Source organism: Chiloscyllium punctatum, chromosome 37 (genome assembly GCF_047496795.1).
Source record: "Chiloscyllium punctatum isolate Juve2018m chromosome 37, sChiPun1.3, whole genome shotgun sequence".
Classification (NCBI taxonomy): domain Eukaryota; kingdom Metazoa; phylum Chordata; class Chondrichthyes; order Orectolobiformes; family Hemiscylliidae; genus Chiloscyllium; species Chiloscyllium punctatum.
This window is the reverse complement of record NC_092775.1, coordinates 44,053,058-44,069,023: the sequence shown is the minus strand read 5'-3', so window position 1 is coordinate 44,069,023 and position 15,966 is coordinate 44,053,058. Positions and strand designations below refer to the sequence as shown.

Sequence of the window (15,966 nt, the reverse complement as noted above, 5' to 3'; positions counted from 1 at the left end):
TTCACCTCCAGACGCTTCGCCACCCCATCAGGCAAAATAGTGGGCTCAAAGATTATGGCTATAGGAAGTATCTGTATATAGTATTTTAGTCTCTATTAATGCATAAACTAACCAAATGTTTGACCAAGTACATGTTACTGAACCTGTGTGACAGCCATTGGAAGGATGTGTCTCATATGTGCATGCTTTTTGTGTATGATAAAGCTTAATCGGGCAACTAAATTAATCAATGCAATCCATTCTGTAATGGTGTAATCTCAAATGCATTCACCTTATCAGCAGTACAAGTCTAGGCCATAAGGTGACATTCTGCCTGCCCAGAGGTGTCTGAACATGTCTGAATAGTTTGGTTTAAAACAAAAAAAGTCAAGGTGAGTTGAAAGTGACTTTCCTTGATATCAAGGTGATGTTTGACCAATTGTGACGTTAAGAAGCCTGAACAAAAGGAGCCAAGGGGAATCTGAGGGGTGTATCTCCACTGGTTGGAGTTATATCCATCACAAGGAAAGGTGATTTGGTTACTGAATGTCAGTTACCTCATTTCAAGGTATCTCTGTAGGAGTTCCTCAAGATAGATCGATGATTATCAGCTTTTCAGCAAGATTGTTACACACCTCTAAAGCAGGTGGCATTTGAACCTCGACCATGACTCAGAGGTAAAGTTCCTCTTGTAGATGTTTTCTAATTTACTTGCCTAGTGATGCTATTATCCACATATGGAACTGGTGAGACTTGAACGTGGTTCTTCTGGCTCAGAGGAAGTGATACTAGCACTGCAACACAAGTCTTCTGAGTTCCTCAAGGTAAACCAGGCTCAATCGTCCTGAGCTATCAATGAGCTTCCCCCGATCATAAGTTCAGATATCGGAATGTTCCGTTGATGCTCACCATTGGTGACTGTTTCAGTATCCGAGGAGTCAGTGTCCAAATGCAGCACGACCTTGAGTTCGGATGCGTCGGTGGTACGATGTTCTCAAGCAATTATTCCATCTAACACTAATGTTGTGTTGCAGCAATGTATATTGTCTACAAGAAGCATTGCAGAAATTCACCAAGACCCTTTAGATAGTACTTTCCAAACTTACAGCTACTGCCATCCAGAAGGAGAATGGCAGCAGATATTTGGCAACACGACCATCTGCAAGTTATGTCCCAATGCACTGTCCATCCTGTTGGAAAAATATAATTGTTCTTTTGGTGTCAATGGATGAAAATTCTGGAACTGCTTCATAAGGGCATTGTGGGTCTGCTTATACCATATGGACTGCAGTCCTGATGAAGGGCATTTGCCTAAAACGTCGATATTTCTGCTCCTCAGATGCTGCCTGACCTGCTGTGCTTTTCCAGCATCACTTTCCTCTTAACTCCCAAGTGGTCAGCTTACCACTGCTTTATCAACGGAAACAAGGCATGGGTAATAAATGCTCACCCAACCAGCAACACCCACAACTGATGAATAATTTTATAAAGAAAAATATCAACTTGGATCATTTTTAAGGATTGTTTGGAATTAGAGACTGGAAAAAGTGAAGGTATGCAACTGTTTGCACACTTCATTAATTGAAAATCCATTTATCATTTGGCTTCGAAGAAAATGAGGTCATTAGTTTATTGTATGCTGTGATCTACCTGCTGTTAAAATGAAATTTTACTCTGGACAAAAGTTAATTAAGGCTTTTAGGGAGATGAGAGATGTGTTGATGGCCTTTACTTGATGGAAAACCAGGCCTCTGCTCCACTGGTTGCTTGCAGTCTTGAGTGTGTGGAAACAGAGAAGCTGTCAAATTTGGCACAAAAAGAAGCCCCAAGAGTTACAGGTGTCCCTCCTTCTCTCAGTGAATATTTCTTGAAACCTGAGATTTTACGATTACCAGTATTTTTAACTATGTTAATGCTGGTGAATTAAACTGTGGCCACTTTCCGAAGCCTCTGACCCAACTTTATTTCAGTCCAAACTGACTAACTATCATCAATATATGGTGGTTAACAATTTTCATTTTGTTAACAAGATGGTCCTTGGATTGTAAGGGTTCATCAAGTTCTGTCCTTTGTTGGCTAAGTGTCTGAAACAGAGGTGTTTTTGCTCCTTTTTAAAGCAAGTATTAATTTGCAGAGCTGATGATCGTTTTTGAGGTGCTTTGCGAACAGGAGACATCATTGTAATTACAGAAAATAGATTAGTGTGAGCTAGAGTTTACCACTCATAAATAGTCAGTTTTGTTTTATAGTCTTATTTTGGGTTATTTAAGAAGCCTGGTCTAAGTCTTGCTATCTGGTGGAGTTGGGGAGCTTCATTACCAGTCCATTCCTCATGTCACAGTTGAAACAGCTCTGTGTCTGAAAATAAGCGAAAAGTTGCACAATATTTACATTAATTGAAATTAAAATTGTTTTTATGCCCTTTGAAAAGCTGGGAAATGGCACAATTATTTATTGAGGGTGAGTTATCTGTCATCGGCATCAAATCGTAGGCTTGTAACAATATTGGTTAGTTCAAGAATGTGAGATAATACCCATGCCAGCAACTCTGAGAAGCAAAGAGTTACTTTATTGTCTGTAGTTAGAGATATTCAGACTTGGCTGAAATAAATTAAAAACAAACGCAAGATCAGTGCTTTATTTATGATATCATAAATATTGAATTTGCTTTTATTGGCAGATTATTATGACTGAGAGAAGATAGCAGTTATGGAGAGTTAGTATATAAAACTTGTTCGGCTAAAATTGTGTAGTAAAGTTGAACTTAGTTGCTGTCATAATATCAGGTGTGACCCATGCTTACTTTATGAAGTCTGATCTGGAAAAAGCTGAGTAGTCTGGCATTTGAGTAGCCCAAATAAAGAGGATTCATGGTCAGGATAATTTCAATGCAATGAATAGATGCTGATTTTAGAAGTAGAATGAAGTGATTTTCTTTTGATGCTTTAGGATTGTATTATTTATGTACTGTAGGGGACACAAAATAAATACTTTAAAATCTAAATTACTAAGTTAAGCTATGTCTGTCTCAAATCTCTAATGATCCTTATGAAAAGGAAATCTGAGATTTCGTTGAGAAAATCATGAGTTTAATGTTACTGCTAATGAATTATCCAGCAATTTATGGCAAGGAAACAACGCGTTGTGAATTGCTTTAAGATTTTGTGCTGTCATTTGTCCTTGGCAAAACACAGCTCACCCAGACATACCCTATGCGTTGTGAAGCTAATGCATTTTCACTAAGGGCCAATCAAATGTTTAGTCAAAAGTTGGTCTCTCCTAAACCCCAGTATTTTGTTAATGAACTAATAAACACTTTAAATACTTGTCAATATCCCCAGTTTAAATATTCTTCTTACCATTATGTGCTTTTCTGATGCATCCCATTTTTAATCATTATAGTTGAGCTTCAGTTCGTAAATCAAGCACTGCTTAATTCTTGGTTGAATTTAACATCTACTAAAAATTGAAGGTATTAAAATACAAGCACAGAAATTGGGAACAGAAGTAGGTCACTGGGTCCTTCAAGGTGGCTTCACCATTCAGTGATATTTAGCTAATCTGATATCAACATTGACTACTTAGCACTGAGTCAAGCATCTGTGTATCTTTACCTTAAAAGAAAACTCAGACATTGTCACCACTTTATGAGGAAGAGTTCCAAAGATTCAAAATCCTCAAAGCCCCCTGACTGATCCCAGTGCTAGATTTTTCCTTATGAGGAAACATCTTCCCACATCCACTCTATGAAGACCTTTCAGGATCCAGTATGTTTCAGTCAAGACACTTCTAAGTTCTTTTTTGTGAGGATCGTACACACTTGATGCAACTGCAACATACCAACTTCAGTGAACAAGGAACCAAGTTTATTAAATACAGTACAAGCTTTTGGAGAAACCCTGAACACTCCTCTCCATACTTGTAAGGCATGTCTAGGGAAGCTCTCTCTGTACAAAGGAAAACAGTCCTTCCTTTATACAAAATCTTTACGTCACAGTTAGTAATGCTGACAAGGCAACCCCCAGTCACTCCCTCATTGTCATATGCCACTCGATACAATGCAATGACCGCCTTACCTTCTGAAACAATGTAATGCAAATCATCTCTTAATGGTCAAATCTGGTGTGAATTTTTTTCTTAAGTACAGTGAGTAGTCAGAATTTCAAATATAATGTTCTTATTGATTTCTGAATAGGTGATGATGACCGTGTAAATCATCACTGAATGGCAAGGGATGGGAATGTAAACCTCCGACATTCCACCGATAAGACAAAAACAAAGTCACACCACCCTACTCTCAGGCACCCTAATTTCTAGCAGGTCACCAGAGCAAATTAACTCTTTAATATCCCATCGCCTCTTCCTTTTCGAAACTCCAGTTGGTAGAAGTGTCGTCTGTCTGAGCTTTGTAAGAAATCCACACAGTGCAGGTATTAGTAGGTAGACCTTCTCTGAATTGTTTTCAGCAAGTTTGTCATTTCTTAAATATTGTACATAATATTGTACATAGTACTGTAGATATGGTATAATCAATACCCTGTATAACTGAAGCATGACTTCTCGACTTTGGCGAGTCAGTGTTCTACTGAGTTCACTTCAAACCTGAGAGAGAGAGCCTCTGTCGTGTGTTGGTGAGAGAGTGCCTGTGTGCATGCATGTGTGACTGAGGGGTAAGAAGGAACAGGTTGTAATTATCTTCAAAATTATAACGGAATAAATGCCTTCTTCCTGGTTCCTCTGTGAGGACATCACTCCCTACTTGGGAAGATGCTATAGATGCTGAAAGGGGTGGTTTTACTGAGTTCATCTTATCTGGAAAGATTCTCTTGCAGCTTGCATTCTGAATGGCTCCAGCATGTATGTTTCTCAGAAAATACCCCAAAACCTCCAATAAACCATTGATCCAGGCTGTTTATAGGCACCTGATTTTTTTTTTCCCCATTGTATATGGAGATTAAAATCCTCAATGATCACTATCTTTTGGGCAAGCTCCGATTATTTCTTCTTTGTAACCCATTCTACAGTGTGCTTCTCCCATAATTGATGACTTGTCTTTCGCATTTTCCATCTCTACCTCAATCACTTCATACATCTTGGAGTCCTGAATTTAGGCCACCTCTCTCTTTTTTTGTGCTTGTACCATCAGTAATTGAACAAAACCATTTTTCCATGTTTTTGTATCTCATGTACTAAGACGTTTCAATGTCTCCAAACCTATTAGTACTGCAGTGCCAACTCTTATATGTTCTGGCATCAGCTCTTAGTTATTTCGATTTGCGCGCTCAGTTCATTTGTTTGGTTCTGAATGCTATGTGCATTCAGTTACTGAGTCTTACTTTTGGCATTTTATTATTATTGTAACCTGTATCTGTTGATCTACTGAGTCCTTACTCTTTAACCCTTTCTGTCATGATGTATCTTATCATTTCCTACATTCATACTTGTTGGAAAACTACCAATTATCTGTCAATATTGCAAAAACAGTCACTTAAAGCCTGAATAACTTTGTAAGTTTTATGTAAACTTTAAAATGGTGCCTGTTTATTTTGGAAAATTTGGGATATCTATTGTAGATAATATGAATGCAACTTAATTATATTACAGCTTCAGTATAATGTGTATTGTCCAAGAATAATTTTTGAATGCACCTTTTCTTTAATTTCCAGAAGCATTGGTATTTTAGTAAGAAATGTAAAGCCTACAGCTTAACACTGGTCTTCGTCTTTTAAGATAAAATTTCTGGAATTGGTTTGGTATGTGCAGTGTTACCAACAAATGGCTCTACTTTGCTCCTCAAATGATTGGTGAATTTGAGTTATGTGACATCGAAATTGAGGACACTTGACTGGTTTGACCTTTAAAGCAACAGTATATCAAACATTGTCATGTAATCATGGGAAGCTATTGTTGATAAGAAGTTGTATAAGTGCAGTAGCTCAGTTCAGCTGACTTTCAGATGAATTTATTTTGTTTTATACTCTCAGTTCATTTGCTTTGTTTTGCGTGCTGCTTGCATTCTGTTACAGAGCCTTGGGTTTTGTTTAGAGCCAGAGGGTGGTGAGTCTGTGGGACTCATTCCCACAGTAGACTGTGGAGGTCATAGAATCAGAGATGTACAGCACGGAAACAGAATCTTTGGTCCAACCCGTCCATACCGACCAGATGTGCCAACCCAATCTTGTCCCACCTGCCAGCATCTGGCCCATATCCCTCCAAACTCTTCCTATTCATATACCTATCCAAATGCCTCTTAAATGTTGCAATTGTACTAGCCTCTACCACTTCCCCATGTAGCTCATTCCATACACATACCACCATCTGTGTGAAAAAGTTGCCCCATAGGTCTCTTTTATATCTTTCCCCTCTCACCCTAAACCTATGCCCTCTAGTTCTGGACTCCCCGATCCCAGGGAAAAGACTCTGTATGTCTGTCTGTCTGTCCGTCCGTCCGTCAAGGTCACCCCTCAGCCCCCTACGCTCCAAGGAAAAAAAGCCCCAGCCTCTCCCTATAGATCAAATCCTCGAACCCTGGCAACATCTTTGTAAATCTTGTCTGAACGCTTTCACGTTTCACACCATCCTTCCGATAGGAAGGAGACCAGAATTGCACGCAATATTCCAACAGTGGCCTAACCAATGTCCTGTACAGCCGCAACATGACCTCCCAACTCCTGTACTCAATATTCTGACCAATAAAGGAAAGCATACCGAACGCCGCCTTCACTATCCTATCTACCTGCGACTCCACTTTCAAGGAGCTGTGAAGCTGCAGTCCAAGGACTCTTTGTTCAGCAACACTCCCTAGGACCTTACCATTAATTGGATTGTGGGAGGAAACTGGAGCACCTTGAGGAAATCCACACAAACATTGGGAGAACGTGCAAACTCCACACAGACGGTCTCCAGAGGTGGGAAGTGAACCCAGGTCCCTGGTACTGTGAGGCAGCAGTCCCAACTACTGACCCACCGTACCACCCCAAACCTAAAGCACATAGCCCTGCCCGTGACAGGCGGGAATATTAACCACTACACTTAATGAGGACAGCAACATAGGGAATATCTATTATTCAAAGAGGGAGAAAAGGCTGGTAAAAGGTCTTTGCTTCCTGATTTCTTATTAAGAGGAACCTAATTTGGCTAGAGTCATAGAAATGTACAGCTTCAAAACAGACCCTTTGGTCCAACTCATCCATTCCTCGTCCTATTTGCTGGCATTTGGCCCATATCCCTCTGAATCTCATCTTTATTCATGTACATATCCAGATGCCTTTTATATGTTGTAATTGTACCAGGCTACATCATCTCCTCTGGCAGTTTATTCCATACATGTGCTACCCTCTCATGAAAAAGTTACCCCCATAGGTCCTTTCAAAATCTTTCCCATCTCTCTTTAAATGTATGCCATCTAGTTTTGGACTCTCCCACACTGAGGAAAGACCCTGTCTATTCTTCCTATCCATGCCCCTCATGATTTTATAAGGTCACCTGTCAGCCTCCGCCACTCCAGGGAAAATAGCCCCAGCCTATTCAGCATCTCCCTGTAGCTCAAACCCTCCTATCAGGCAACATGCTTGTTATTCTTTTCTGAACTGTTCCTAGTTTCTCAATGTCATCCCTAAGGAGGGAGACAAGAATTGAACGCAGTGTACCAGAAGTGGCTGAACTAATGTCCTGTACAGCCATAGTATGATGTTCCAACTCCTATACCCGATGAATTGACTGATAAAGGCAAGTCGAACAAGCACTACTTTCACTACCCTGTTTGCCTGCAGCTCCACTCTGAAGGAACAATGAATCTGCACTCCAAGGTCTCTGGTAAGCAACGCCTCTCAGGACCTTACCATTAAGTATATAAATCCTGCCCTGATTTGCCTTTGCAAAGACAACACCCCATATTTATCTAAATTAAACTATCTGCCACTCCTCAGCCCATAGACCATGATCAAATGGGCCATTCTCTGGACATTTTCACTGATTTGCAAGAACTACAGAGTGACTGATTGGCCTGGAAAATATCTCTGATATATCAGTTCAGTTGAGGCAGGAACGATTAATGGTTTTCTTAAGATAAAATCTTTTTTACTGCAGAGAACAGGCAGTTTCTATGGGGAAGAGCAACTGTGTATCCTTCTTTATCTTTCTGTGTACTTCCATACTTTATTTCCAGTTCAATCATGTTCAGTTAGCTAAGAGCCAATCCGCTTCACTTGTAAACAGCTCCTCAGCTCAAGATTTGCCTCCACATTGTAGGAGCTGATGGCGACAAAAATAGAGCATAAGTAAGTTTAAAATACCTTGCTGTGAAATTCTGGAATTCTTGTAAATCCCTGTTTATAAAAAAAACTGTTCATTCTCATTGCAGTTCACAGTTTTTAAAGATGCAAAAATAAAAGACATGTTTCCTACGTAGATGCGACTCTGACAGAAAGATACTATTGCTCAGCAAATTACTTCATTTTTGTATGCAAATCCTTTTATCCGTAAAGATATGGCAAATTTGAAATAACTACCAGTGTGGATGTTGCCGTTTTTTAAAAGCGCCAACCATATGGAAATATGGAAATATTTCCAGGCTATATGGAAATGCCTGGATTAACCAGAGTTCATTTCAAGAGGGCTAGAATGGAAGAGTAGGGGTGTACTGCTGTGGCCGTATAAGGCTCTGGTCTGACCGTATTTGAAATATTGTAAACAATTTGGACTCTGATATCTAAGAAAGGATATGCTGGCTTTGGAAAGGGGTCCAGAGGAAGTTCACAAGAACAATCCCAGGAATGAAAGGTTTGACATGTGAAGAGTGAATGAGGACTCTAGTTCTATGCTTGATGGAGTTCAGGAGGATGCAGGGGGGACATTCTGCTTGAAACTTGCAGAATGCTGGGAGCCCAAGATAGAGTGGATCTGGAGAAGATGTTTCCACTAGTAGGAAATACTAGGACCTGAGGGAGTAGCTTAGGAACAAAGTGGCAATCCTTTTGAACTGAGATGAAGAGGAATGTCTTCAGCCAGAGGTGGGGAATCTATGGAATTCATTGCTGGAGACAGCTGTGGAGGCCAAGTCATTGATTGTAGTTAAGACAGAGATAAGTTCTTGATTAGTAAACTGATCACAGGTTGTGGGGAGAAGGCAGAAGAGTAGGTTTGAAAAACATTAGCCATGATAAAACAATGCAGCAGACTCTGAGCTGAATGACCTAATTCTCCTCCTGTGTTTTAATGATCTTATGAAATTTTACTTCTCAGAACTTGAGGATTAGAATCTGGGAAGTCGGGACTTAGACAAGCTGAGCAAGTTGTATCCAGGCAGGACTGGGATTTACGACTTTGCTCCATCCAGACTCGTGGATTGTGCATCTGGATTTTCTGAGCCAATAGCTTTTCTATCTATTGCACTGATTTTATCTTTCACTAACAACACAATCCCACCTCCTTACTGGTAAGTTATTTGTTAGTGAAGGAGTGAAAACGGTGGAGCAGGAGATGAGAACGTGAAGGGGGCAGTGACAATAGTAAAGCAAATAGATGGAAATGAAAAGTAGAAAGCAAAGCCCGAAGGCAGAGGAAACAGTTAGCAGCAAATCAGGTCATGGTCCAAAAATACTAAAACGATAAATATATTATCTGCACAGCTGGTGTAGGAGGGAGGGCTTCAGATATGTAGATAATTGGGATGCCTTCTGGGGAAGGTGGGACCTGTACAAGAAGGACGGGTTGCATCTGAACTGGAAGGGGACCAATGTCCTGGGTGGAAGTTTTGCACGAGTAGTTCGAGAGGGTTTAAACTAGTATGGCAGGAGGGTGGGAACCTGAGCTGTGTACCAGAGATGAGAGTTGATGCAGATAGGCAGTAGCAAGAGATAGACCAGCTAGTGGGAAGGATTTTCCTGCCAAGGAACTAAGGTATCAGTTAAAGTGTGTTTGCTTTAACGCAAGGAGTTTCAGGAATAAAAGTGACAAACTTAGAGCATGGATCAGTACCTGGTGCTATGATGTTGTGGCCATAACAGAGACATGGGTTTCTCAGGGGCAGGGATGGTTACTGGATGTTCCAGGGTTTAGAGCATTCAAAAAGAGGAGGGGGTGTAGCACTACTAATCAGAGAGGGTATCACAGCTACAGAAGCTTCCATTGTCGAGGAAGATCTGCCTACCGAGTCAGTATGGGTGAAAATTAGGAACAGCAAGGGAGCAGTCACCTCATTTAAGGGTTTACTACAGGCCCCCCAATAGCAGCAGGGGGATGGAAGAAAGCATAGCTTGGCAGATTTTGGAAAAGTGTGGATGTAGTAGGGTTGTTGTATTGGGTGACTTTAACTTTCCTAATATTGATTGGAACCTCCTTCGAGCAGAAGATTTGAATGGAGCTGTTTTTGTAAGGTTTGTTCAGGAGGGTTTCCTAACTCAGTCTGTTGACAGGCCGACAAGGAGAGAGGCCATTCTAGACTTGGTGCTCGGCAATGAGCCGGGGCAGGTATCAGATCTTGTGGTGGGAGAGCATTTTGGTCGTAGTGACCACAACTGCCTCACATTCTACATAGCTATGGAGAAGGGGAGGATTAGGCAAAATGGGAGGATATTTAATTGGGGAAGAGGAAACTATGATGCAATTAGACATGAGTTAGGAAGCATGGATTGAGAGCAATTGTTCCATGGTAAAGGCACTATAGACATGTGGAGACTGTTTAAGGAACAGTTGTTGCAAGTGATGAATAAATATGTCCCTCTGAGACAGGCAAGAAGTGGTAAGATAAAGGAACCTTGGATGACGAGAGCGGTGGAGCTTCTCGTCAAAAGGAAAAAGGTAGCTTACATAAGATGGAGGAAGCTAGGGTCAAGCTCAGCTCTAGAGGATTACAGGCAGGCGAGGAAGGAGCTTAAAAATGGTCTGAGGAGAGCCAGGAGGGGGCATGAGAAAGGCTTGGTAGAACGGATTAGGGAGAACACAAAGGCATTTTACACTTATGTGAGGAATAAGAGAATGGTCAAAGAAAGAGTAGGCCCGATCAGGGATCGCATGGGGAATTTGTGTGAGGAGTCTGAGGAGGTAGGGGAAGCCCTAAATGAGTTTTTTGCTTCTGTCTTTACGAAAGAAATGAACTTTGTAGTGAATGAAACCTTTGAAGAGCAGGTGTGCATGCTGAAATGGATAGAGATAGAAGAAGCTGCTGTGCTGAAAATTTGTCAAACATTAAGATTGACAAGTTGCCAGGCCCGGACCAGATTTGTCCTCAGCTGCTTTGGGAAATGAGAAATGCAATTGCTTCGCCACTTGCGAAGATCTTTTCATCCTCGCTCTCCACTGGAGTCGTACCTGAGGACTGGAGAGAGGCAAATGTAATTCCTCTCTTCAAGAAAAGAAATAGGGAAATCTCCAGCAATTACAGACCAGTAAGTCTTACGTCTGTCGTCTGCAAGGATTCTGAGGGATTGGATTTATGACCATCTGGAAGAGCATGGCTTGATTAAATGCAGTCAACACGGCTTTGAGGGGCAAGTCATCCCTCACTAACCTTATAGAGTTCTTTTGAGGATGTGACTAGAAAAGTTGATGAGGGTCGAGCTGTGTATGTGGACTTCAGCAAGGCATTTGATAAGGTTCCCCATGGTAGGCTCATTCAGAAGATCAGGAGGAATGGGATTCAGGGCAACATAGCTGTCTGGATACAGAATTGGCTGGCCAACAGAAGACAGCGAGTGGTAGTAGAAGGAAAATATTCTGCCTGGAAGTCTATGGTGAGTGGTGTTCCACAGGGCTCTGTCCTTGGGCCTCTATTGTTTGTAATTTTTATTAATGACTTGGATGAGGGGATTGAAGGATGGGTCAGCAAGTTTGCAGATGACACAAAGGTTGGAGGTGTCGTTGACAGTATAGAGGGCTGTTGTCGGCTGCAATGGGACATTGACAGGGTGCAGAGATGGGCTGAGAAGTGGCAGATGGAGTTCAACCTGGATAAATGCGAGGTTATGCATTTTGGAAGGTCGAATTGAAAGCTGAGTACAGGATTAAGGATAGGATTCTTGGTAGTGTGGAGGAACAGAGGGATCTTGGGGTGCAAGTACATAGATCCCTTAAAATGGCCACCCAAGTGGACAGGGTTGTTAAGAAAGCATATGGTGTTTTGGCTTTCATTAACAGAGGGATTGAGTTTAAGAGTCGTGAGATCTTGTTGCAGCTCTATAAATCTTTGGTTAGACCGCACTTGGAATACTGCGTCCAGTTCTGGTCGCCCTATTATAAGAAAGATGTGGATGCTTTAGAGCGGGTTCAGAGGAGGTTTACCAGGATGCTGCCTGGACTGGAGGGCTTATCTTATAAGGAGAGGTTGACTGAGCTCGGACTTTTTTCATTGGAGAAAAGGAGGAGAAGAGGGGACCTAATTGCGGTATACAAGGTAATGAGAGGCATAGATAGAGTTGATCGCCAGAGACTATTTCCCAGGGCAGAAATGACTAACACGAGGGGTCATAGTTTTAAGCTGGTTGGAGGAAATTATAGAGGGCATGTCAGAGGCGGGTTCTTTACACAGAGAGTTGTGAGAGCATGGAATGTGTTGCCAGCAACCGTTGTGGAGGCAGGGCCTTTGGGGACATTTAAGAGACTCCTCGACATACATATGGTCACAGAAATCTGAGGGTGCGTACATGAGGATCAGTGGTCGGCACAACATCATGGGCTGAAGGGCCTGTTCTGTGCTGTACTGTTCTATGTTCTATTATATCTAGAGTCCACACAGCTATCATAAGATTGGTGAATTAACAACACAGGCATAAATGGCTATACAATTGTGATGACAGGACATGGCTACAAGGTGACCAAGATTAAGAAATGTACATATGAGATTATTCAACCTTTAAGAAGGAAAGGCCATTTTTGTACAAGGATTTGAATATAGAAGCAAGCAAGTTTTAGTGCAAGTACATATGGCTTTTGGTGAGACCATATCTGGAGTATATTGTGCAGTTTTGGTCTCCTTACTGAAAACAATGCGTACTTGCCATCCAAAGAGTGCAACAAAGGTTCACTAAACTGATTCGTGTGATGGTAAGTTTATATTAAATTGGAAGCTAAAATGCTCTTTAACTTAAATCCAGTTTAAGTTGAGCTTCATTAGATCAATACAGCAGGCCAGTGATCTAAGCGTGACCGTGCAAGTAAAGTGGTGAATTCAAATGGCAAGACATTGGAAGCTTGGGGTTCTGTTTGTGAATTGAACAGAGGTGTTCCACAAAGTGATCATTCTGTCTGAATTTCATTTCATTGATGCAGTGGCAATAATATTGTGACTAACGAATGCATCATAGTAAATTGAAAGAACTACAGGTAAATTGCTGTTGCACATGAAAGGAATGATTTAAGGTTTTAAGAGAGGAGATAAAGGGCAAGGTGTTGTATCACCTCCAATTGAAGGGACGGTGACATGGGAAAAGGACAAGGTGTTGAGGGTGATTGAGCTGTCAGGGAGGCAACAGTCCTGGCAAAATACTAATTGTAGGGAAAGTTTTGAGAAATTAGAAGCAGCATGGTGGAGATGGCTGAAATAACAAAGGCTGACACATTGAAGACAGAAGCTGATGAGTTTGAAAGTTAGGACAAAGAGAATCCTCCAGGAGTGGGATAGAAAGCCGAAATGCACATACTGAGTCAGAAACAGTTGAGGGCCTCATCGACCATGGTTGGTGAGATCCATAGTGAGATAAAAAGAAAACATCAGAATTGCTTTTGTAGAAAGTGACATGAAAAGAAGAATTGCACTGGAGAGACTTGAATAGTAAGTGAATTGAAGGAGGCAAGGTGTGAGGAAGTGCTACCAGAGTAGTTGCAAATAGCCCATGCCCAAGAAGGAAAGACAAGAAAAGGAAGTGAAGGGAACTGTTAGATTGATCATCCAAAGGTGAGAAGGATAACAATTGGAAGCGAAGCTGAAGCTTTGGTGTGCCTTCCCATTTAATAGTTCTTTCTGTCCTATTAATTCTTTTGTGGCCGTGCTTATCATCTGCATTCTAAAGGTTTTAACTCTAAACTGTAGAAGAAACTACTGCTTTTCATGTTTTGGGTAGCAAATTGATTTTAATGAATTGTATGCTACAGTACTGAATGTTGTTGTGTTGTATAATGTTTTCTGAATGGTAGATTGAAATATTCAGCAATGTTTATGAATTTATAGTTGATTCTGTTTACCGTCAGACATAACTTTGCATTTGGTGAAAATTATGTTGTTCATTGCCATTTAAAATTTGGGATTAGAATTCTGATTTTGTTTTACCATTCATGTTGTGCAAAGTTGATAGTGATTTTCTTCATTCTTTCCTGTTATTAGGATTCAGAAACAACAGCAATATCTGTCAATGAATAATCGGAAGGATGACATGGAGATCACTTCCCATTATCGCCACTTACTGCAGGAATTGAATGAACAGCGACAACATGGCATCTTGTGTGATGTCTGCATCATTGTAGAGGGGAAAATATTCAAAGCACATAAAAATGTCTTGCTTGGTAGTAGTCGCTACTTCAAAACTTTGTACTGTCAGGTGCAGAAGATGTCCTCAGACCAGGCCACAGTGACTCATTTGGACATTGTCACAGCGCAAGGTTTCAAAGTAATCATTGATTTTATGTATTCAGCACACCTTGCACTGACTAGCAAGAATGTCATTGAGGTGATGTCAGCTGCGAGCTATTTGCAGATGACAGACATAGTTCAGGCATGTCACAGTTTTATCAAGGCAGCTTTAGATATCAGTATAAAGACTGAGCCATCAGAGGATATAATGGAGTATGATATGGGAGCTCCCTCAAGCAGCAGCATTGATATTGTGACACCAGTAGCAGTGGGCAGGAGCAGTTCTCCCTGGTTGGAAAGGCGACGAACAAGCCCTGCAAATTCTTCTGGAGATTCGGCGATTGCAAGCTGTCATGATGGTGGGAGCAGCTATAGTAAAGAAGAACATGAGCAGAAAACTGACAGTCATGATGACATCTCATCGCAGTCTCTCTGGTCCAGTGATGTTGGTTACAATTCATTTAGAGTCAAGGAGGAACAGATATCTCCTTCCCATTATGGAGGTGTTGAACTGAGAGAATCTCACCTTGGCAAGGGCAGCACTTCACAGAACACTTTTTCTGATCAGGTTCCTGAGGTGTGGCAGTTGCCTGGCCGAAAAAAGAATCGTAAAAATAAGCAAACAGTGCGCCATATTACACAGCATGTTGAAGTGGACAGTAGAGCCAGCTCTCCAGTGCCATCGATGCTTACTGTTACAGGGTGGCCATATAACAGCCGGGATGGATCGGGTAAGCTAAAGATTAAAATATATTAATGTTTTCTTAAAATGTGATGAATATCGCCAGTTATGAAATCTTGCACCGCAGAATAAAATTATTCATTGAATTATACCTGGGCTTTTTGATAACTGTCCAAATAGTCCTGTTGCTCTTTCCCTCTGCCTCAAAATATGTTATAGTAAATCTGACAGTAATATTAAATTTGTCACTTAAGTTAAATAGTCTAACCGTCTTTTCATGGTAAGAATAGATAAAACATTTTAAGTGGTTAGGCACAACGTTTGCACGTTCGTAAAGAAATGCCATTGAAGCTGCATACACAAGACTCTTTTTATCTCTGTTTAGTTGTTCACATAGTTGAAGCAGACTGAAATTTGGAGTTTCTATTTGCATGGGGGCTCAGTGGTTAGCACTGCTGCCTCACCCAGCACCAGGGTCCCAGATTCGATTCCAGCCTTGGGTGACTGTGCAAACTCCACACAGACAGTCACCCAAGGCTGGAATCGAATCTGGGACCCTAGTGCTGTGAGGCAGCAGTGCTAACCACTGAGCCACCATGATATAGGGCGAATGTGCAAAGTCCACACAGACATTCTCCAGAATGTGCTTTTCCAGCACCACTGTACTCCAGAATCTGGTTTCTAGGATCTGCAGTCATTGTTTTTACCATGTTAAATTGCCCATAATGTTAGGTGTATTAAT

The 15,966-nt window shown here is 41.2% G+C and overlaps 1 protein-coding gene across 2 annotated transcripts in view; it reads left to right on the top strand.

The window, feature by feature from the left end:
- Nucleotides 1–15,966, top strand: part of LOC140463056 (zinc finger and BTB domain-containing protein 46-like) — a 98,223-nt gene that overhangs the window by 22,303 nt on the left and 59,954 nt on the right. For both annotated transcript variants that reach the window (XM_072556697.1, XM_072556696.1), the window contains exon 3: nucleotides 14,297–15,273. In XM_072556697.1, the coding sequence (XP_072412798.1) occupies nucleotides 14,297–15,273 (977 nt within the window). The remainder of the gene's footprint in view (nucleotides 1–14,296; nucleotides 15,274–15,966) is intronic.